The 21,935-nt window shown below is 44.0% G+C and overlaps 1 protein-coding gene across 1 annotated transcript; it reads right to left on the reverse strand.

Annotated features, from left to right (window-relative positions):
• Positions 1 to 1,647: 1,647 nt before the first annotated feature.
• LOC123442486 (AAA-ATPase ASD, mitochondrial-like) lies at positions 1,648 to 3,454 on the reverse strand. Its single transcript, XM_045118546.1, has one exon. It carries the CDS (start codon positions 3,317 to 3,319, stop codon positions 1,772 to 1,774), a length of 1,548 nt encoding a protein of 515 aa, XP_044974481.1. The 5' UTR covers positions 3,320 to 3,454; the 3' UTR covers positions 1,648 to 1,771.
• Between the last annotated feature and the right edge of the window lie 18,481 nt (positions 3,455 to 21,935).

Raw genomic sequence — 21,935 nt, forward strand, 5'->3', positions numbered from 1 at the left:
ATTTATCCTCTTCAGTTCCTGCACTTGCTGCTAAATAAGTTGTTGTTGCCCTCACTAGCAAGTTCAGAACTAAACTGTGGTTCAATTCCTTTTTTAGTTCCTGCAGTTTGATGTTTGTGTCAATCAAATATAAATCCTGCTCTCTCTCCTCTCCTATTCCTAAATTCTTCATGTGATATAACTCATCTGACAAATAAAAACCTTGTGTTTGCAACACTGCATACAGGTTCAGAAATGTAACATCTGAGCTACATAGCTTCATATTAATATTTGGTTGAGAATCAAAGTGAATCCTCAGTTCCCAAACATCATCATTCAAACTACAGTTCAGACATAAAAATTCAGATAAGCACATAAGCATCAAAATTCAGATAAGCACATAAGCAGCAACCATATAAATTCAGATAAGCAAATAGACAACAAAATTCAGTCAAACTATAAGCATATAAAGCACTTGATGTATATAAAGCACTTGATGTCTTTCTATCAGTGTCACCCTCACTTATTGTCTTTCTATCAGTCAAACTATAAGCATATAAAGCACTTGCTGTCTTTCTATAAGTGTCACCCTAAATTGTTGTCTTTCTATCAGTCAAAGTATAAGCATATAAAGCAACAGACAACAAAAACGAGTCTAGGAGCACTGGTTAACACTACACAACCAACAGACAACCTATAGCATTGATACAACCCAAAAAAAGAAAGAATATCAGGTTCAGTGACTTACATCATGCCGCCACCAGCACCACTCGTCCAATGATGGCTACTGCTAGGATTGGCGACCCAGATCTCCGCCATCTTCACCCTGTCTTCCATGGACAACGCCGCCTCCTCCTCCAAATCCTCATCCTCTGAACCAGCGCCGGAGGAGTGGTTCGAACTGTAGCCGCCATCGCCGACAGCCAGACCTACGTGGTCATCTACCCCGAGGCCGGGGAGGTCTCCATAGCCGCCAGCAACGTCACCGCCGCCGGGAGTCGTCGTCGCCATCGTCGGAGAGCCGCACAGAGAGGGAGAGGGGAGAGGAAAGCTAGGGTTCGAGCGAGAGAAGAGCGAGATGGTCGGGTTCGACCAGGTTCGAGCGAGATGGTCGGGTTCGACCAGGTTCGAGTCAGTGACCGAGCCGGTACGTGTACGTCACTGTGGAGAATGACATGCGGGCCCGCTACGTCAGATACATCGTCAATACGTGTTAGACGGCTGTCAGATCGTATTGCAACAATTAGGCTATGAGATGGTACTGACACACAAAAAAATGACTATTGGTACCAATTCGTTACATGGTATCCAAGTGTGGTAGCGCCCTGCAATTATCTATGTTTTGATAGAGTTCACGCTAGCGTTTTAGCCCCCTTCCTTGGTTATTTTGCTCTATTTAGCAAATTATAGATCGGAAGCCTGATGGTGAAATGCCTAGATTTGTCTCCAGAAGACTTCCCAAATCCTAACAAGTGGTCACATTTTGAAGACCTTATCGTCATCTCGCGTTATGTGCTTGGAGTCCATATTTTATTTTGGACTGCAATATCTGATCAAAGTTCGGTGGGAGTTGCCATTTTCTAAAAAGAAGGATACAATTGCTAGAAAAATTGCAGAATTTGCCCTCTCCCACCACCTAAAACTGTCATAGTAAACGCTAGTCTGCCATCCTCTTCACAGCTGATGTTCCCCTAAATATCATTACCGTCAACATCGACGATGTCCTTTTACGAGTACAAGTTCGTATTGCCTTCATACCATTAACTCTTTATGATACTAGGAGTACATAAAACTACTCTTCTTCATTGTTACTACCATTTTCCTCCTCTTCACTCGAGCTGTTGTCGTCTTCCTCGTCCTCGTCATCTTCCGTTCCTTCTTCCTGCTCTGCCTCGGCCAGTGCTTTGGCCAACGTTTCCTCCTTTGCTTCCTTGAGCGCTTTAACCAGCCTGGCCAGACCGGTGTCCACATCTTTCTTTTTGGACTTGGGCATCAGGTTCTCGGCCACGTCGGCCGGGGTCATGTTGACCTCCCCAAGAAGTTGTTGGATTTCATGGAAGAGCTCGTGGTCGGCGACGTGCAGGTAGTTCTTGGCGAGCACTTTGAAGGACTCGAAGCAGCAGTATGACATCTCGATGTGCACGTCCATCCTGCCCCGCCGGATCAGCGCCGGGTCCAGCTTCTCCTTGTGGTTGGTGGTGAACACGATGATCCGCTCGCCGCCACACGCCGACCACAGCCCGTCGATGAAATTGAGCAACCCCGACAGCGTCACCTTGTTCTCTTCGTCCTTGCCAGCGCCGGGCGCCGGTGGGGTCTTCTTCTTTTTGTCGCCGCCCTCCTCCTTCTTCTTCTTGCTCGCTTTCTTCTTCTTCTTCTTGCGCTTGCCGGTGAGATCGATGGAGCAGTCGATGTCCTCGACGACGATGATGGACTTGCCCTTGGTCTCTATGAAGAGCCGCCGTAGCTCGGTGTTGTTCTTCACCGACGTCAGCTCGAGGTCGTACACATCGTAGTCCAGGTACTTGGCCATGGCGGCGATCATGGTGGACTTGCCGGTGCCGGGGGGCCCGAACAGCAGGTAACCGCGCTTCCACGCCTTGCCGACGGAGGCGTAGTAGTCCTTGCCGTCGCGGAACATCTCGAGGTCGTCGATGATGTCCCGCTTTCTGTCCGGGTCCATGCCGAGCGTGGCGAAGGTGGAGGGGTGCTCCAGCTTGACGTGGCTCCAGACGCGAGCCTCGTAGCCGGACCAGTCGCTGCTGGGGTTGTTGGTGAAGAGGCGGCGCTGGCGGTTCCTGACGGTGGCCGCGCGGCCCTCGGCGAGGACGTGCGGCAGGTAGGCAGCGTCGACGAGGCCGCGGTGGCGGTGGTGGAAGGTGAGGCAGTAGGTGCGGCGCTCCTCCTCGTGGGCGGACCAGCTGATGACGTTGCCACGGGGGAGCGACTTGTTCTTGCGCCACCAGAGCTTGGCGCCGCGGAACTCGTCGACGACCTCCTCGTGGTCGTCCACGGCGACGCTCATGCGGTCGCTGTCGGCGGCGAGGTCGGCGCGGAGGCGGCGGGCGCCCGAGACGCAGGTGGCGCTGAGGTAGGCCTCGACGGCGAGGTAGGCCTCGCTGCGGCCGAAGGAGGCGGGGACGTGCTCGTCGATGGAGATGGTGACATATGGTGAAACGGCCGATTGTAAGCGGCGGGAGAGGGCGATGAAGTAGTCCTCGAGCTGGCGGGGGAGGTACTGCTGCACCATGGACCAGAGGAAGATGAGGCTGGCCACCGCCGACCACACCCCGGCCCAGCCGTAGCCGTGGGCGTGGACGTCGCCGGCGATCATCTCCATATGCTCTGCTCGGTACTCTCTAGTGTAGCCCCTGTAGTGCTCTGCACTTCACCGAACAACTGAGATGGCTTTATAGCATCGGCAACACACGCTCAAACCAACCGTTCTTCGGGGGGTTTTCTTCTTCACATAAGCCTTTTGAATTCCTGGTGAGATACATAGCAACTTTATTCCTTCGTCACGAAGGAATGTAACGAGTCAGACATAGTATTTTTTTGGAAATAAAATGACCCTTACCAAGTATGGAACGAAGGCAGCTCAAGAAATTGCCGGCCAAGTTTCCCCTTTGGTCCACAAATACCATGTGTTCACATCTCAAGAAAACAGCAGGAAGGAAGGAGACGTGACCTGCCCACGCGTCATTGGGTTCAGCCGGTGGCCCGGCAGAGGGCGCTGCCCATGTGACAAATCAACCAAATCTCTAGTAGATGGTGTCGGCCTGTGGATGTAGGCCGTGTAGGGCGGTAATTCCTCACCCTCGGTTCCAAACGAACAAACTCCCTTCCGACAGCACCAGTAACAGCAACTCCAACAGACTGATTCAAACGGACGACGATATTATTTGTTTTTTTGGATCGATCGGTCGTCCGGGGTTTGTCTTGTTTTAGATTTAGATCGATATTGCATTCAATGCGCTGACTCATATGTACCGGTGTGATCGACTGACCACCCTATTTTAACAAATAACTCATTTTTCATTGTTTTTTGCATTCAAACATATAGTCAAATAACATAGTTTCAACCGAATAAAATAGCATAGTTTTACAAGTCGAATAAAAGTAAAAATGTCTCACATAGTTTTGCAAGCCGAATAAAGAAGATACATCTATTGGTCACCAACATGAGCCCAGATATTCTCAACCAAATCATTTTGCAGTTGCACGTGAGTTTCCAATCACACATGTCATGATGAAATTGGATGAATTGTTTAAATGTTGCCCCTCCTCCATGCTCAGGCACAACATCCTCATCCTAAAATCGAAACACTTGATCGTACAGACGTTCCGGGCGCTCATCTTCTACGATCATATTGTTCATGATCACACAAGCAGTCATCACCTCCCATAGTTTCTGCATGCTTCAGGTATTAGCAGGATACCGAACGATGCCCCATCGAGATTGCAAAACATCAAAGGCACGCTCGACATCCTTCCTAGCACTCTCTTGCTTTTGGGCAAATCTTTTCCTCATCTCTCCGACAGGGTTGGGGATTGTCTTGATAATAGTGATCCATTAAGGATAGATACCGTCACCCACGTAGTATCCTTTGTCGTAGTTGTGGCCGTTCATAGTAAAGTTCACCGGTGGGCTGTTGCCTTCGGCCAGCCTAGCAAACACCGACGAGCACTGAAGCACGTTGATATCATTGTGTGGTCCGGCCATGCCAAAGAAAGAGTGCCAGATCCAGAGATCTTGAGACGCCACGACCTCTAGTATGATAGTGTAAGCCCTGACATGACCCTTATATTGCCCTTGCCAAGCAGAAGAGCAGTTCTTCCACTCCGAGTGCATGCAGTCTATGCTGCCAAGCATCCCTGGGAAGCCCCTGCTGGCATTCATCGCCAACAAACGGGATGTATCTTCAGGAGTCGGCTCTCTCAAGTACTCAGGGTCAAACACAGCAATGACAGCCTTGCAGAACTTATACAGGGACTCTAGGCATGTAGACTCACTCATACGGACGTACTCGTCAATGAGATCACGGGGCACTCCGTATGCAAGCATTCGGATGGCGGCAGTGCATTTTTTATAAGAGGAGAAACCAATCTTTTCAACGGCATCCTCTTTGCATTTGAAATAGTCATTGTAGCCGACCACTCCCTCTCTAATACAGTTGAAAAGATGCCTACTCATATAGAAACGGCGACGGAATTTTTGATGTTTGAACAACAGATTTATTGTATCAAAGTAGTCCTTCCAAAGAAGGAGATGCCCGCTCTCTTGGTTGCGATTCAACGCCGGAAGGTGGCCCAAAATGAAGCCATAGAACAACAGCCGCTGGCTATTGACGTGGTGATGGACCAACACGGCAGCCAATATCTCCTCCTCGTCATGCCACAACGAATCATCGGGGTTGCAAAGGAAATTGTGAAAAAAGAACTCGTCGACGGAGTCCATTTTGTATCTTGGCAAACTGTCGAACAGCTTGCGGGCAACGAGGAAGGAGACGGCCGGCGAAGGGAGTCGTGGCGCGCATGGACTAGCTTGCTGCCCTGCCGGCGTCCGACGAGCAAGCCGGTGTCCGATGAGTAGACCGGGATCCGACGAGCGTGCCAGTGAGGATCTGGCCGGGGCGGCGAGGCGGCTTCTTGATCGCGGCCGCGGCTGTATCAGGGGGGGCGGGGGTGGGAAGCAGTCGGTTCCTCGACGGCAAGACGACGATGACGGGCGATGTGGGAGGTGATGGCGTTGCTGAGCAGATGTTGCTGCGCCGACAGCTGGTAGAGTCATTGGAAAAATGGGTTGCAGCGCAGGCAACGAAGGGGGCGAGGGTTGCTGTTGGATAGGGGAGGCCAATGTGTCACCGACCAGCAGGCCCGTGGGGAGGAGAAGGCGAGCGCGCGCGCGTCCGCCTCGTGTCTGTGCCGATGCAAATCCGGTTCAAAAATGAACCGGGAATGGGTCACCCGCGGACGAAAAGCGGACGCGTGTCCGTTTGTGATGGCTCGTTGGACCGACTTTTGTGTCCGCGCCGATCCAAACAAACGTCAGCGGACAAAATGGGTCTCCCTGTTGGATTTGCTCTAAATGCCGAGAAGAGTTCCTCTGCGACGAACATGGACTATCTACACCCGAGCTCAAATGCTTCCTTGTAAACAATAAAATTAAAAAAAAAATTGCTAAACTTTGACAAATGTTTTGTATTCATGCAAAATTTCAGTACGAAACGACTCGTGGCAAAAAAATCGATGTTCCAAAAATGCTAGCTTTGAAAACATTTTGGAGTGCTGATTTTATTTGATTTGCCACACCTTCCACGAATATCGTTTTGTGCTGAAATTTCATAAACGTACAAAACATTTGCTAAAGTTTCCCAATTTTTTGTAAAAAAATCTTTGTTATTTATTATTTTATTGTTTATGAGGGAGCATTTGAACTTGGAAGCAGAATAGGAATTTCCTTGTGTGACAGATATTTTAGGTGATGCAACCAATGCACGGTTGCTGTCCTAATAAGTTAGGAAATAAACAAGTAGAAAAGAAAACTTGTGGGTCGACAATAGTTCTGAATATATTAACACAAATTTCATTTCTTCATTCAGTTTATGCATACGAAAAAGAAACAATACAAACTCAGCTATGGATAGTTTTGTGAGTATTTAAGACGAGAGCAAAGAGAAAATTTTCAAACATTATCCGTAGCAAGACTTATTTTTGTTTATTTATCCGTATATAATTTTTGGATTCGAAGAACCCGGAATTGTAAGCAAATCTCTTGTCAACTCGCTACTTCTGTTAAAAACACAACTATTTAGATGCAATGCATGTTGACATGAGGGCCGAGTATTAATTGGGAGTTAAAAAAAAGGTAAGATATAATTGCATGCCGATGTATTAGGTAGGTTATGTTTTTATGAAGGGTCCGTCTAGGTCTTAGTCAATTGAGACTTGGTTAAGTCTTAATTGGCTGACCTCATTCACGTGGGTGTCGGCCTCGTATGCTCTTCTCTCGTTATTGGTTTACGATGTGTCCATGTTAGGCTTGTTTGTGATAAGTTTTCTTTCGTATGTATGAGCCTAAACGCTTTCTCGCTGAGCTCCCTTAGAGAAAGTGTGGGATCAGTCGCCTGTTTTTCTTTCAACAAATATTGAATCTATACTTGGGTTCAGAAGGCCTAATGAGATGGCTAACAGAGCAGGATATATCCATTTTTTTCTATTCCTTCGGTTCAACAAATTATATACCTTGTGATCCTAAAAAAACAATTGTGTACTCTCTTCGTTTCTAAATATAAGTTTTTTAAATTATTTTATTACGTACTATATGAAGATGTATATAGACATATTTTAGAGTGTATATTCATTTATTTTGCTCCGTATGTAGTCTGTCGTAAAATCTCTAAAAACACTTGTATTTGAAAACAGAGGGAGTACCTTGTATTCCATTCCTTTATCCTACTTTTTTCTTTATTTTTTAAATTATTTTTTCTACAATTTTTTAAATCGTTTTGTATCTTTAATATAGACAGAAAAATACAAAAAAAATCAAACTTACAACAATTGCAGTCGTGATGTATCCACTACAGTTATAGGTAGGATATGACACATCAAGTTGCACCTATAGTGATTGGCATGCAACTGGCCTACATCTCGCCCCTACAGTTACAGTCACGTTATACTCTTGCAGTTGCACACATGTTTTGAGACGTGCAGTTTCAACTCTAGTGGTGGACATGCAACTGGCCAACATCACTCCCCTTTGAGTTGCGGTCGCAGTCGAGTTGCGACACATGCAGTTGAAACTATAGTGGTGGATATGCAACTAACAAACATCCTTTCCCCTCTAGCTAGTTGCAACTCTAGTGATGGACACGTAACTAGCCAACATCCTCCCCCTCGAGTTGCAACACTAGTGGTGGACATGCAATTGGCCAACGTCCCTTCTCTTCAGTTGCAGTCATGTTGCACCACTTGCAGTTGCAGGTGAGTTACGACACATGGAGTTGCAACTCTAACGGTGGGCATGCAACTAGTAATATCCCTCCCCTTTAGTTGCAGTTGTGTTGTACCCTTGCAGTTGTACGCGGGTTACGACATGTTCAGTTACAACTCTAGTGATGGACTTGCAACTATTCAACATCCCCAACTCCTTTCGGTTGCAGTCGTGTGGTACCCTTGCAATTGTAGACGAGTTACGACAAGTGAAGTTGCAACTCTAGTGTTGGGGATGCAACTAGCCAACATCTCCCCCCTTCAGTTGCAGTCGGGTATATAACCTTGCAGTTACAGACAGATTATGACACGTGCAGTTGCAAGACTAGTGTTGGACATACAATTAGATAATATCCACCACTTGCAATTGGATTGTACTGTTTGCAATCACGGGTTATGACGCATGTAATTGCTCGATATGCGACATTCACAAAACTCGCATTACACACAATGACACAAATAATATAGTGCAACTAGACAAAAAAGAGGAATAATCGAAAATAGGAAAAATAAAAACAAAAAATATCAGGAAAAATATAAATGAAAGGAGGAAGGAAAATAAATGAGACAAAAGCATGAAAAACATGAAGAAATTGGAAAATAAAAAAAAAGATATACAAAAGAATAAATGAAAATAAAAACAAGAAAAATATTGTAGCCCAACAAAAAAGCTGACAATGGAAAGACCAAATCCCAGGCCAGCGTACCGTACAAACCCCAACCCCGAAATAAAAAGAGACAAAATAAAGGCAGCCCAATCCCGATGATCATACATGGGTCGTTTCTCTGAAACTGGGACGTTGAACGCATCTTAAAGCAGCAAAACAAATCAAATGGACAGGGCGTTGACTGAGACTTCGTTAAGTTTCAATCGACTAAGACATAGCAAACCCCTTTTATGGAAGGTAGTACTCCTTTTGTTCTATAATGTAGTATATATAGATATTTTTTTAAATCAAACCTTACAAACTTTGGCATCTAAAATGTCTGTGGATAAAAACATTTACATCTAAAATGTCAAACATATATTATTACATTCATCATAAGATGTAGTTTCATCTTTTCTATATTAAATATTGTACATATAAATAAATTTCTCTGTGAACTTGATCAAAGTTTATAAAGTTTGACTTTCCAAACAATCTATATGCACTACATAATAGAACAGATGAAGTATTAATTACATGGTTAATGCTAATGTTAATAATATTTGATGTGATATGGATTACACGCTAAACATATTAGCGCTCATCATTGATTTGACGAGTGGCATTAGTTGAATTTGTTCGATCCCTTTGGGTCTTTTTATATTGGTATGGATACACCATATCTGATATGGTAGCTACCCAAGCTATAGCAAGATTGTTGGGCGAGCTAGGCAGAGATGGAGCACGAAAGATGTTGAAAGCGATTAAGGCACGAACGTTCGTTTCAGAGTGGTCCCTGGAGCCAACGATCGTATGTGCTTGGAGGCTTAACCCAGCAAATGAAAATGCTAGCACGAGGAGCATGTCAAGCGTGACATGGCGAATTTGAGTCGTTGTCTCGAACCCGTTGATAGGTTCCTTCTGTTCATGATTTCATTCCTCTCTCCCTCCTCTGCTCCGTCGCCGTGGCTCCAAGTCTGCCACCAGTTGCCATCCTCCCATGAATCTGACTATGAACCTAAACAACGTAAAAAATTGAGCAGCCACACTAGCTCACAACCTCACCCTTTCAGTTCTCGCTGATTTTAAGCTAAATCAACCACAAAAGTAGATACCCTAGGTCGGGATTCCCGCTATTGTGGGGAGGTGTTTTGAGCCAATGTGTTTTACATCATTGTCACGGTCGATGCTGAACAGGTCTGTGTGACCATGGTTATCACATAAGCCAACAACGTTGAACATTTTTCTATTACACTATGAAAACTTTTATAATGCATGCTGAACTTTCTCAAAATATACTGCAAACATTTTCTTAACATAAGATAAAAAGTTGTAGCAAGTAGAATTTTATATCATACACAAAAATAAATGAAACTAAAAAGGAACCAAAATAGAAAACAAGTGAAAACCCGGAAAAGGTCAGAAGCAAAAAAAACCAGAGAAGAATCTCTAATAATTAAAAAGTACCCTTCCCTTTTACGTCAAATACTTTGTCCAACATTCTAAAATAATTATGGTAAAACCTTCTAAATAGCAATGAATTAGTGGTCCATAAACAAATATATGTTTTTGATTAATTGATTATATCATTGATAACTCAATAAAGTAGATCAATCATAGGCACATATCTGTTTTGACCCCGTGCCAACGGGGAGCTCCTATGCACTGCGCATTGCGGCGAGTAGTCAGTCGGACGCGCAGGTGTAGCGCCCCCGACTGGACCAGCCCAGCTTATTTTTTCTGTTTAGAAAAAAATCTTATAATTATTTTTCAATTATTTTTAAATCCCAGAATATTTTTCTAAATTCCGGAACGTTTTCTCAAATTTTGGAACATATTTTTTTGAAATATCGGAAACATTTTCATAAAATTTCAGAATATTATTTACAATTCCGGAACATTTTTTCAAATTTTAGAACAATTTTTTAAATTCCTAATTGTTTTTTAAATGTCGGAACAATTTTTAGTTCAGCACATTTTTTAAATACCGGAACAGTTTTTTAATTCCGGAACATTTTTCAAATTCTAAAGCAGTTTTTAAAATTCCGTAAATGTTTTTGAAAATCCAGAACATTTTTGAAACAGAAACAAAAAAGAATAAAGGAAAAAAGAAAACAAAAGTCGGTTCAGAAAATCTTTTAAAAGTTTCCAAAACAAAAAAAATGGCTGAAAACCTCTAGAAGGTTTCCAAAAGCAGAATTGAAAGTTCTAACGGATCGACCCAAACCCTGATGCTTGCTCGCAGCTACTGTGCGTTTGCCCTCCTATTTGACGCAAAGAGCGTCAAATATGGTTCTCCATGCGAACGTATGCGTACCTCACTAAATAGTAATGAAAAAAACTGGGAATGAAACATCACGCTAATCTCATACGTGGGCCGGCCAAACTGTCACCGCTCCAGACATTGCCTCGATCATTTGCCGCCCACGGGCAGTAAATAAGCACTTCCCTTCCTCACGGGCACATGTCAGCGCACGTTTTCCCTATCTTTACTTATTTGTTTACCTTTAATTAAACAAATCCAAATATACATTTATAATGCGAAAAAAATAGTGAATCCAAGAAAATGCAAACTAAAAAAAAATTGTAAATATTCCGAAGGTCTAAAACTGATTAAGAATTAAAATATATAAGAAATAATAAAATCGTGAATTTCAAATTGTTTATGATTTAAAATAAAATGATCATGAATATAAAAATTGATTGGGATATATGAAAGTGGCCATAAATTTAAAAATGAACACGGGTTTTACAAATGTACATGAAATTGAAAATAGATCCAAAAAGTACTCATGAATTGAAAATAATGTCCAAGAATTGCTGAAATATTTTTTAATTAAAAACTTTCAGGAAATTGAAAATTGTTTGCAAACTTAAAAAAAATGGGAATACATAAAATGTTCATGAATTTGGTATATGTCCAAACTTGAAAAATTGTTTGCCTAACTCAAAATTCTAGTAAATTAAAATAATTTATGGTTATTCAAACGATGTTCTTGATTGTTTTAAAAAAAACATGGTTTCAAAAAAATGTAAGATCAAATAATGAAATAATAATAATATTTAGATCTAAAATAAAATAATAAAAATTGTAAAAAAAGTGCACATTATGAACCAATTATATTCCCCCGATGCAAAAGGTAGCAACAAAAGTTGGTCAACCAAAGAAGAGAGGATGTGGGCATTCCTAATCAATCAAATTCGTAAGAGCATCTACACCCACACCCCTCAAACCATCCTCAAACGCTCGAGCATGCCGCCCGGTCACTTTCCGGCCACAAAAATTTGACCCACACGAGCCACTCAAACCGGCCTTAAACGCTAGGGCTGACCGGCGCCCCGAGCCCTAGCTCATCCCCCTCCTCCTTCCCCCCGTCGCGACCCGTGCCCGTTCGCCTCCTCTCGCAGTTCCGTCTCCATCAGGATGGTCCGGCGGCTCATCACCACCTATGCGCAGCTCACTCCGGAGCGGCGCCTTAAAATTGTGACGGAGATCCAGGCTCGTCGCGCTGCCTGCATCACTATGGGTCTCCCTGTGGCTCGCCGGAGATGGAGGAGGAGGAGCAGGAGCAGGAGGAGGAGGAAGAGCAGCCGGGGGCCATGAAGGAGGATAACCCGGAGAAGGAGGCTCCCGACTTGAGCATGGTGGCGGCGAAGGCGGAGTTCGTCGTCGACTAATCGAAGGAGATGCCGGAGCAGCAGGCCATCCTCGATTCCATCTGGGATGAGCCCGAGGTGAAGGATAATCGCCGGCTCATCCGACAGAGGCAGGCGGAGGCAGAAGCCCTCTTGGATGAGCTGGACACGGAGATTGAGGCAGAGGAGGCCTCAACAGAGCAGCCAGAGGCACCAGAGGGGGCAGAGCTGCGTCACGCGGTTATTTGTCCGTTGGGGGGTACGGAGATCGTCGACATCTCCTATGAGGAGTAGATATGTTCTACGTAGTACGCAGGTTTCGTATCTTGCATGTTTTTGTATGGATTTGAGGATCCTAATATGAGATGTGTGGATGTAGAATGAATTATTTGAGGCATGACCGGTCAGTGTCCATGGACGCGCCCGGTAGTGTCCGCGTGCTTTTGAGGGGACGGATTTGCAAGGTCTGACTCTAGGTGCTCTAAGGTATTACTTTCTAGTTCTTCTCGAGATCGTCATCGAGCTGTACGTGTGCTAAACGCGGAGGTGCCGTCCGTTCGGCACTAGATCGGGAAGGATCGTGATGGGATCGCAGGACGGATCGTGATGAGATCACGGGACGGGCTGCGATTTGGATTGCGAAGATGTTCCACTAAATCAACAGCGTTATATACGCTTCCGCTTAGCAATCTACAAAGGTATGTAGATTCACTCTCCCCTCTCGTAGATGATCATCACCATGGATAGGTATTGCGTGTGCGTAGGAATTTTTTTGTTTCCCATGCAACGTTCCCCAATAGTGGCATCATGAGCTAGGTTCATGCGTAGATGATATCTCGAGTAGAACACAAAAGAGTTTGTGAGCGTTGATGATCAATTTGCCGCCCTCTGTAGTCTTTTCTCGATTCTGCGATATTGTTGGATTGAAACGGTCCGGACCAACCTTACTCGTATGCTTACGACAAACCGGATTCATCGACTAACATGCAACTTGTTGCATAAAGATGACTCGCGGCTGTCTATTTCTTCAACTTTAGTTGAATCGGATTTGACCGAGGCGGTACTTGGAGAAGGTTAAATAGCAATTTGCATATCACCGTTGTGGCTTTGCGTAAGTAAGATGCGATCATACTAGATACCCGTAACAGCCACGTAAAACATGCAACAACAAATTAGATGACGTCTAACTTGTTTTTGCAGGGTATGCATGTGATGTGATATGGACAAAGACATGATATGATATATTGGATGTATGTGATGATCATGTTGTAATAGTTAAATATCGACTTGCACGTCGATACTACGGCAACCGACAGGAGCCATAGGGTTGTCTTTATACTAACGTTTGTGCTTGCAGATGTGTTTACTATATTGCTAGGCAGTAGCTTTAGTAGTAATAGCATAGATAGCACGACAACCTTGATGGCGGCACAATGATGGAGATCATGATCATGGAGATCATGGTGTGGCGCCGGTGATGATGAAGATCATGCCGGTGCTTTGGTGATGGAGATCAAGAAGCACAAGATCATGTCCATATCATGTCACTTATGATTTGCATGTGATGCTAATCCTTTTATGCACCTTATTTTGCTTAGAACGACGGTAGCATTATAAGGCGATTCCTCACTAAAATTTGAAGATAAAATTGTGTTCTCCCCGACTATGCACCGTTGCGATAGTTCGTCGTTTCGAGACACCACGTGATGATCGGGTGTGATAGACTCAATGTTCACATACAACGGGTGCAAAATAGTTGCACACGCGGAACACTCGGGTTAAACTTGACGAGCCTAGCATGTACATACATGGCCTCGGAACACAAGAGACCAAAAGGTCGAGCATTAATCATATAGTTGATATGATCAACATGGAGATGTTCATCACTGAAACTATACTCAACTCACGTGATGATCGGACTTGAGTTAGTGGATTTGGATCATGCGCCACTCGAATGACTAGAGGGATGTCTTTTTTCAGTGGGAGTTATTAGTACCATGATTAACTAAACTCAATTATCATGAACATAGTCAAAAGGTATTTGCAAATAATATTGTAGCTTGCGCGGTAGCTCTACTGTTTTTGATATGTTCCTAGAGAAAATTTAGTTAAAAGATGATAGTAGCAATTATGCGGGCTGGGTCCATAAACTGAGGATTGTCCTGATTGCTACGCAGAAGGCTTGTGTCCTTAATGCACCACTCGGTGTGCTGAACCTCGAGCGTTGTGTGTGGATGTGCGAACATCTGACATACACGTTTTTATGACTACGTGATAGTTCAGTGTGTAATGCTTAACGGCTTAGAATTGAGGCGCCGAAGACGCTTTGAACGTCACGGAACATGCGAGATGTTCCAAGAGATGAAATTGGGATTTCATGCTCGTGCCCTTGTTGAGAGGTATGAGACCTCCGACAAGATTCTTTGTATACAAAGTAAGGGAGAAAAGCTCAATCGTTGAGCATGTGCTCAGATTGTCTGAGTGCTACAATCGCTTGAATCGAGTGGGAGTTAATATTCCAGATGAGATAGTGATGGTTCTCCAAAGTTACTGCCACCAAGCTACTAGAGCTTCGTGATGAACTATAACATATCAAGGATAGATATGATGATCCTTAAGCTATTCACGATGTTTGACATCGCGAAAGTAGAAATCAAATAGGAGCATCAATTGTTGATGGTTAGTAAAATCACTAGTTTCAAGAAGGGCAAGGGAAATAAGGGATACTTCATGAAATGGCAAACTAGTTGCTGCTCTAGTGAACAAACCCAAGGTTGAACCCAAACCCGAGACTAAGTGCTTCTGTTATGAGGGGAACGATCACTATGGCGGAACTACCCTAGATACTTGGCAGATGAGAAGGCTGGCAAAGTCGACAAAAGTATATTGGATATACCTGATATTGATGTGTACCTTACTAGTACTCCTAGTAGAACGGGGGTATTAGATAATGGTTCAGTTGCTAAGTGTTAGTAACTTGAAATTAAATCTACGGATTAAATGGATACTAGCAAGGGTGAGGTGACGATGTGTGATAGAAGTAATTCTAAGGTTGATATGATCAAACATCGCACACTCCCTCTACCATCGGGATTAGTGCTAAACCTAAATAATTGTTATTTGGTGTTTGCGTTGAGCACGAACATGATTAGATCGTGTTTATTGCAATACGATTATTCATTTAAAGAGAATAATGGTTATTCTATTTGCTTGAATAAATACCTTCAATGGTTTATTGAATCTTGATCGTAATGATACACATGTTCATAATATTGATGCCAAAAGATACAAAGTAATAATGATAGTACCACTTCCTTGTGTCACTGCCGCTTGAGTCATGTTGGTATAAAATGGATGAGGAAGCTCCATGCCGATGGATCTTTGTACTCACTCATTTTTGAAAGTTTGAGACATGCAAACCATACCTATTGGTATAAACACATGAAGAAACTCCACGTAGATGGATCGTTTGGACTCACTTGATTTTGAATCACTTGAGACATGCAAATCATACCACATGGGCAATATGAGTGAAGGCCTCGTTTTCCAGTGAGATGGAACTAGAAAGTAACTTATTGGAAGTAATACATTTGGATGCATGCAGTCCAATGAGTGCTCAGGCACACAATGGATATCGTTATGTTCTTACTTCAAAGATGATTTGAGTAGATACTAGTGTATTTTCTTGATCAAACACACATCTGAATTATTGAAAGGTTCAAGTAGTTTCAGAGTAAAGTTGAAGATCGTCGTGACAAGAGGGTAACATGTCTACGATATGATCATAGAGATGAATATCTAAGTTGCAAGTTTGGTACACAATTAAGACAAATGTGAAAATTGTTTCACATCTCATGCCACCTAGAACACCATAGTGTGATGGTATGTCCCAACGTCATAGCCGCGCCCTATTTGATATGGTGCATACTATGATGTCTCTTATCGAATTACCATTATCGTTTATGGGTTATGCATTAGAGACAACCGCATTCACTTTAAATAGGACACCACGTATTTCCGTTGAGATGACACCGCATAAACTGTGGTTTGGAGAAACCTAAGGTGTCGTTTCTTAAAAGTTTGGGGCTACGATGCTTATGTGGAAAAGTTTGAGCATGATAAGCTCGAACCCAAAGCGGATAAATGCATCTTCATAGGACACCCAAAACAGTTGGGTATACCTCCTATCTCACATCCGGAAACAAAGTGTTTGTTTCTAGAAACGGGTCCTTTCTCGAGGAAAGTTTCTCTCAAAAGAATTGAGTGGGAGGGTGGTGGAACTTGATGAGGTTATTGAAACATCACTTCAACCAGTGTATAGCAGGGCGTAGGAAGTTGTTCCTGTGGCGCCTACGCCAATTGAAGTGGAAACTGATGATAGTGATCATTAAGCTTCAGATCAAGTTACTACAAACCTCGTAGGTCTATAAGGTCGCGTACTGCTAGAGAGTGGTACGGTAACCCTGTCTTGGAGGTCATGTTGTTGAACAACAATGAACCTACAAGCTATGGAGAAGCGATGGTAGGCCCGGATTCCGGCAAATGGCTAGAGGACATGAAATTCGAGAGAAGATACGTGTATAAAAACAAAGTGTAGACTTTGGAAGAACTAGTTGATGGTCGTAAGACTATTAAGTACATATGGATCTTTAAAAGGAAGATAGACGATGATGGTGAAAATTCACCATTAATAAAAGCTCGACTTGTTGCAAAGATGTTTCCGACAAGTTCAACGAGTTGACTATGATGAGACTTTCTCACTCGTAGCGGTGCTAAAAGTCTTTTGGAATTATTTTAGCAGTTGTTGCATTATTTATAAAATATTGCACATAGGATGTCAAAACATTGTTTCCTCGATGGTTTCCTTGAGGAAAGGTTGTATGTGATACAACGAGAAGGTTTTGTCGATCCTAAGGATGCTAACAAGTATGCAAGCTCCAGCTATCCTTCTATGGACTGGTGCAAGCATCTCGGAGTTGGAATATATGCTTTGATGAGATGATCAAAGTTTTTAGGTTTATACAAGGTTTATGAGAAACTTGTATTTCCAAAGAAGTGAGTGGGAGCACTATAGGATTTCTGATGAGTATATGTGGTAGACATATTGTTGATCGGAAATAATGTAGAATTTCTGGAAATCATAAAGGGTTGTTTGAAAGGAGTTTTTGAAAGGAAAACCTGGATAGAGATGGTTGAACATTGAGCATCAAGATCTATAGAGATAGATTAAAATGCTTAATAGAACTTTTAATGAAATGCGTGCCTTGACAAGTTTTTGAAGGAGTTCAAAATAGATCAGCAAAGGAGTTCTTGAATGTGTTGTAAGGTGTGAATTTGAGTAAGACTCAAGCCCGACCATGGAAAAAGAAAGAGAAAGGACGAAGGTCGTCCCTATAGTATGCTATACTGTGTACCGCACCTGATGTGTGCCTTGCCATGAATCTGTCAATGGGGTACATAAGTTATCCAGGAATGGATTACTGGACAGTGGTCAAAAGCTATCCTTAGTAACTAGTGGACTAAGGAATTTTTCTCAATTATGGAGGTGATTAAAGAGTTCGTCGTAAAGAGTTACGTCGATGCAAGCTTTGACACTAATCCGAATAACTATGAGTAGTAAACCAGATTCATATAGTGGAGCAGTCATTTGGAATAGTTCCAAATGGCACGTAGTAGTAGCATCTATGTGATAACATGGAGATTTGTAAAGCACACACGGATCTGAAAGGTTCAGATCCGTTGACTAAAAACCTCTCTCAGAAGCAAGACATGATCGAACCCCAGAACTGTATGGGTGTTAGATTCATTACAATCACACGGTGATGTGAACTAGATTATTGACTCTGGTGCAAGTGGGAGACTCTTGGAAATTGTCACGCCCAAGATGCGACCCTATCCTCAATTTGGCACGAAGGCCTCGTCAGAGATAGAAGCGCATCTCGTCGTGTCGCAAGAATGGATATCGTTACAAGTACATGTACTGAAAAGAAGAGGTATATATATAGAATTGGCTTACACTCGCCACAAGCTACATCAGAGTCACAACAGTACAATACATATTCATCAAGAGTAAGAGCAGGGTCCGACTACGGACGAAAACAAACGACAAAATAAGAACGACGAGCATCCTTGCTATCCCAGGCTGCCGGCCTGGAACCCATCCTAGATCGATGAAGTAGAAGAAGAAGAAGCAACTCCAAATGAACAATCAATGCGCTCGCATCAAGTAACCTTTACCTGTACCTGCAACTGGTGTTGTAGTAATCTATGAGCCACATGGGACTCAGCAATCTCATTTCCAAAGGTATCAAGACTTGTTGGAATTATGCCCTAGAGGCAATAATAAATATAGCTTTTATTATAATTCCCGTATCAAGATAATCGTTTATTATCCATGCTATAATCGTATTGAATGAAGACTCATTTACATGTGTGGATACATAGACAAAACACTGTCCCTAGCAAGCCTCTAGTTGGCTAGCCAGTTGATCAAAGATAGTCAGTGTCTTCTGATTATGAACAAGGTGTTGTTGCTTGATAACTGGATCACGTCATTAGGAGAATCACGTGATGGACTAGACCCAAACTAATAGACGTAGCATGTTGATCGTGTCATTTTTTTGCTACTGTTTTCTGCGTGTCAAGTATTTGTTCCTATGACCATGAGATCATATAACTCACTAACACCGGAGGAATACTTTGTGTGTATCAAACGTCGCAACGTAACTGGGTGACTATAAAGATGCTCTACAGGTATCTCCGAAGGTGTTCGTTGAGTTAGTATGGATCAAGACTGGGATTTTTCACTCCGTGTGACGGAGAGGTATCTCGGGGCCCACTCGGTAATACAACATCACACACAAGCCTTGCAAGCAATGTGACTTAGTGTAAGTTGCGGGATCTTGAATTACGGAACGAGTAAAGAGACTTGCCGGTAAACGAGATTGAAATAGGTATGCGGATACTGACGATCGAATCTCGGGCAAGTAACATACCGAAGGACAAAGGGAATGACATACGGGATTACATGAATCCTTGGCACTGAGGTTCAAACAATAAGATTTTCGTAGAATATGTAGGATCCAATATGGGCATCCAGGTCCCGCTATTGGATATTGACCGAGGAGTCTCTCGGGTCATGTCTACATAGTTCTCGAACCCGCAGGGTCTGCACACTTAAGGTTCGACGTTGTTTTATGCGTATTTGAGTTATATGGTTGGTTACCGAATGTTGTTCGGAGTCCCGGATGAGATCACGGACGTCACAAGGGTTTCCGGAATGGTCCGGAAACGAAGATTGATATATAGGATGACCTCATTTGATTACCGGAAGGTTTTCGGAGTTACCGGGAATGTACCGGGAATGACGAATGGGTTCCGGGAGTTCACCGGGGGGGGGGGGGGAACCCACCCCGGGGAAGCCCATAGGCCTTGGGGGTGGCACACCAGCCCTTAGTGGGCTGGTGGGACAGCCCAAGAAGGCCCTATGCGCCATAGGAAGAAAATCAAAGATAAAAAAAAGGAGGAGGTGGGAAAGGAAAGAAGGACTCCACCCACCAAACCAAGTTGGACTCGGTTTGGGGAGGGGAGACCTTCCCCCTTGGCTCGGCTGACCCCCTTGGGGCTCCTTGAGCCCCAAGGCAAGGCCCCCCCTTTGCCACCTATATATACGGAGGTTTCAGGGCTGATTTGAGACGACTTTTCCACGGCAGCCCGACCACATACCTCCACGGTTTTTCCTCTAGATCGCGTTTCTGCGGAGCTCGGGCGGAGCCCTGCTGAGACAAGATCATCACCAACCTCCGGAGCGCCGTCACGCTGCCGGAGAACTCTTCTACCTCTCCGTCTCTCTTGCTGGATCAAGAAGGCCGAGATCATCGTCGAGCTGTACGTGTGCTGAACGCGGAGGTGCCGTCCGTTCGGCACTAGATCGTGGGACGGTTCGCGGGGCGGATCGACGGACGTGAGGACGTTCCACTACATCAACCGCGTTCACTAATGCTTCTGCTGTACGGTCTACAAGGGTACGTAGATCACACATCCCCTCTCGTAGATGGACATCACCATGATAGGTCTTCGTGGGCGTAGGAAATTTTTTGTTTCCCATGCGACGTTCCCCAACAAGACTAGCAAAGCTTAATGGGCGAGGCATGGTTAAGTGGTGAGGTTGCAGCAGCGGCTAAGCTCATATTTGGTGGCTAAACTTACGAGTACAAGAAATAAGAGGGGGAAGATCTACGCATAACGGACGTGAACTACGAATGATCAAATGAATGATCATGAACACCTACCTACGTCAGGCATAACCCCACCGTGTCCTCGATCGGAGAAGAAACTCACGAAAGAGACAGTCACGGTCACGCACTCAGTTGGCATATTTTTAATTAAGTTAACTTCAAGTTATATAGAACCAGTGTTAAACAAAGCTTCCACATTGCCACATAACCGCGGGCACGACTTTCCGAAAAGATTTAACCCTGCAGGGGTGCTCCAACTAGTCCATCACAAATTACCACAAGCCGCATAGAAATCCTCAATCACGAAGCTCGCGATCTCGTCGGATTCCCTAGTGGAAAACCTCAACTCTGAGATTACCCAAAGCATCACTGGAAACCCGATGCACAAGATATTTTGTCAAAGGTAAAACTAATCCAGCAAGGCCGCCCGACGTGTCGACGATCCCGATAGGAGTCGCGTACCTCGTTCTCAGGACACGATGGATGGGTCACACTAGGAGAACCAAACCTCGGGTTGCCCCGCGGTGGCCCCGTAGTCTGCCAATTTGGACCAACACTCATGAGGAGCACTGGCCCGGGGGTTGATTAAATTATCCTCGGGGTCCGGAAAGTCCCTATGCAATTTTATTAGGTGTTTAGGCAAATGTAGTAGCAAAGTTGGGCCTTGCCAGACCAGTCTTAATCTAAAATGAATTATCAAGGGGGTCCCCATAACAACCCCGATCGTGTTAGGAGCGCTCGATTATGGAACATAACACCGGTAGCCGAAAACTAAGGGGGCAAAGGTGGAACAAAACACTAGGCTAGAAAGGCCGAGCCTTCCACCTTTTACCAAGTATATAGGTGCATTAAATTAAATAGCATTTAGTATGGTGATATAACAAGGAACCCATGCTTTCACATGGAAGCATCTGCACCTGCAACTAGCAACGCTATCAACAGGGTTAAGCAAGCAGTAACATAGCCAATCAGTCGTTTGCTAGGTTGAACAGGTTGAAGGTTTTCATGGCTTTGTTGAGAGGCTGATATTTAACATGCGGTAGGAAACGAGACATAAGCGATAGCATCGAAATAACTAGCATGGCAATGATAGTAATGGTATCTAGGGAAATGGTCATCTTGCCTGAGATCCCGCTTGGAAGAAGAATGCCTCCGTGAAGCAGACGAACCGACGTAGACGAACTGGTCCTCACAATCCGACACGCTGCGGAACTCTATCGAGACGAAGCAAACCAGAAACACAAATCAACACACGAAATTCACCACACGATGCACAACACATATGATGCATGAGCTACTGAATACATATAAGTCACGGCATGACAATTCACACAATCAAACACTACACATTAAGTGAAGTTCGATATGCAACGAGTTGCATATTGACGAAACTCCACATACGGATTATTTAGTTATATCTCGATTAGGTACACGGCAATATTAA

This window comes from Hordeum vulgare, chromosome 1H, assembly GCF_904849725.1.
Source record: "Hordeum vulgare subsp. vulgare chromosome 1H, MorexV3_pseudomolecules_assembly, whole genome shotgun sequence".
Classification (NCBI taxonomy): Eukaryota; Viridiplantae; Streptophyta; class Magnoliopsida; order Poales; family Poaceae; genus Hordeum; species Hordeum vulgare.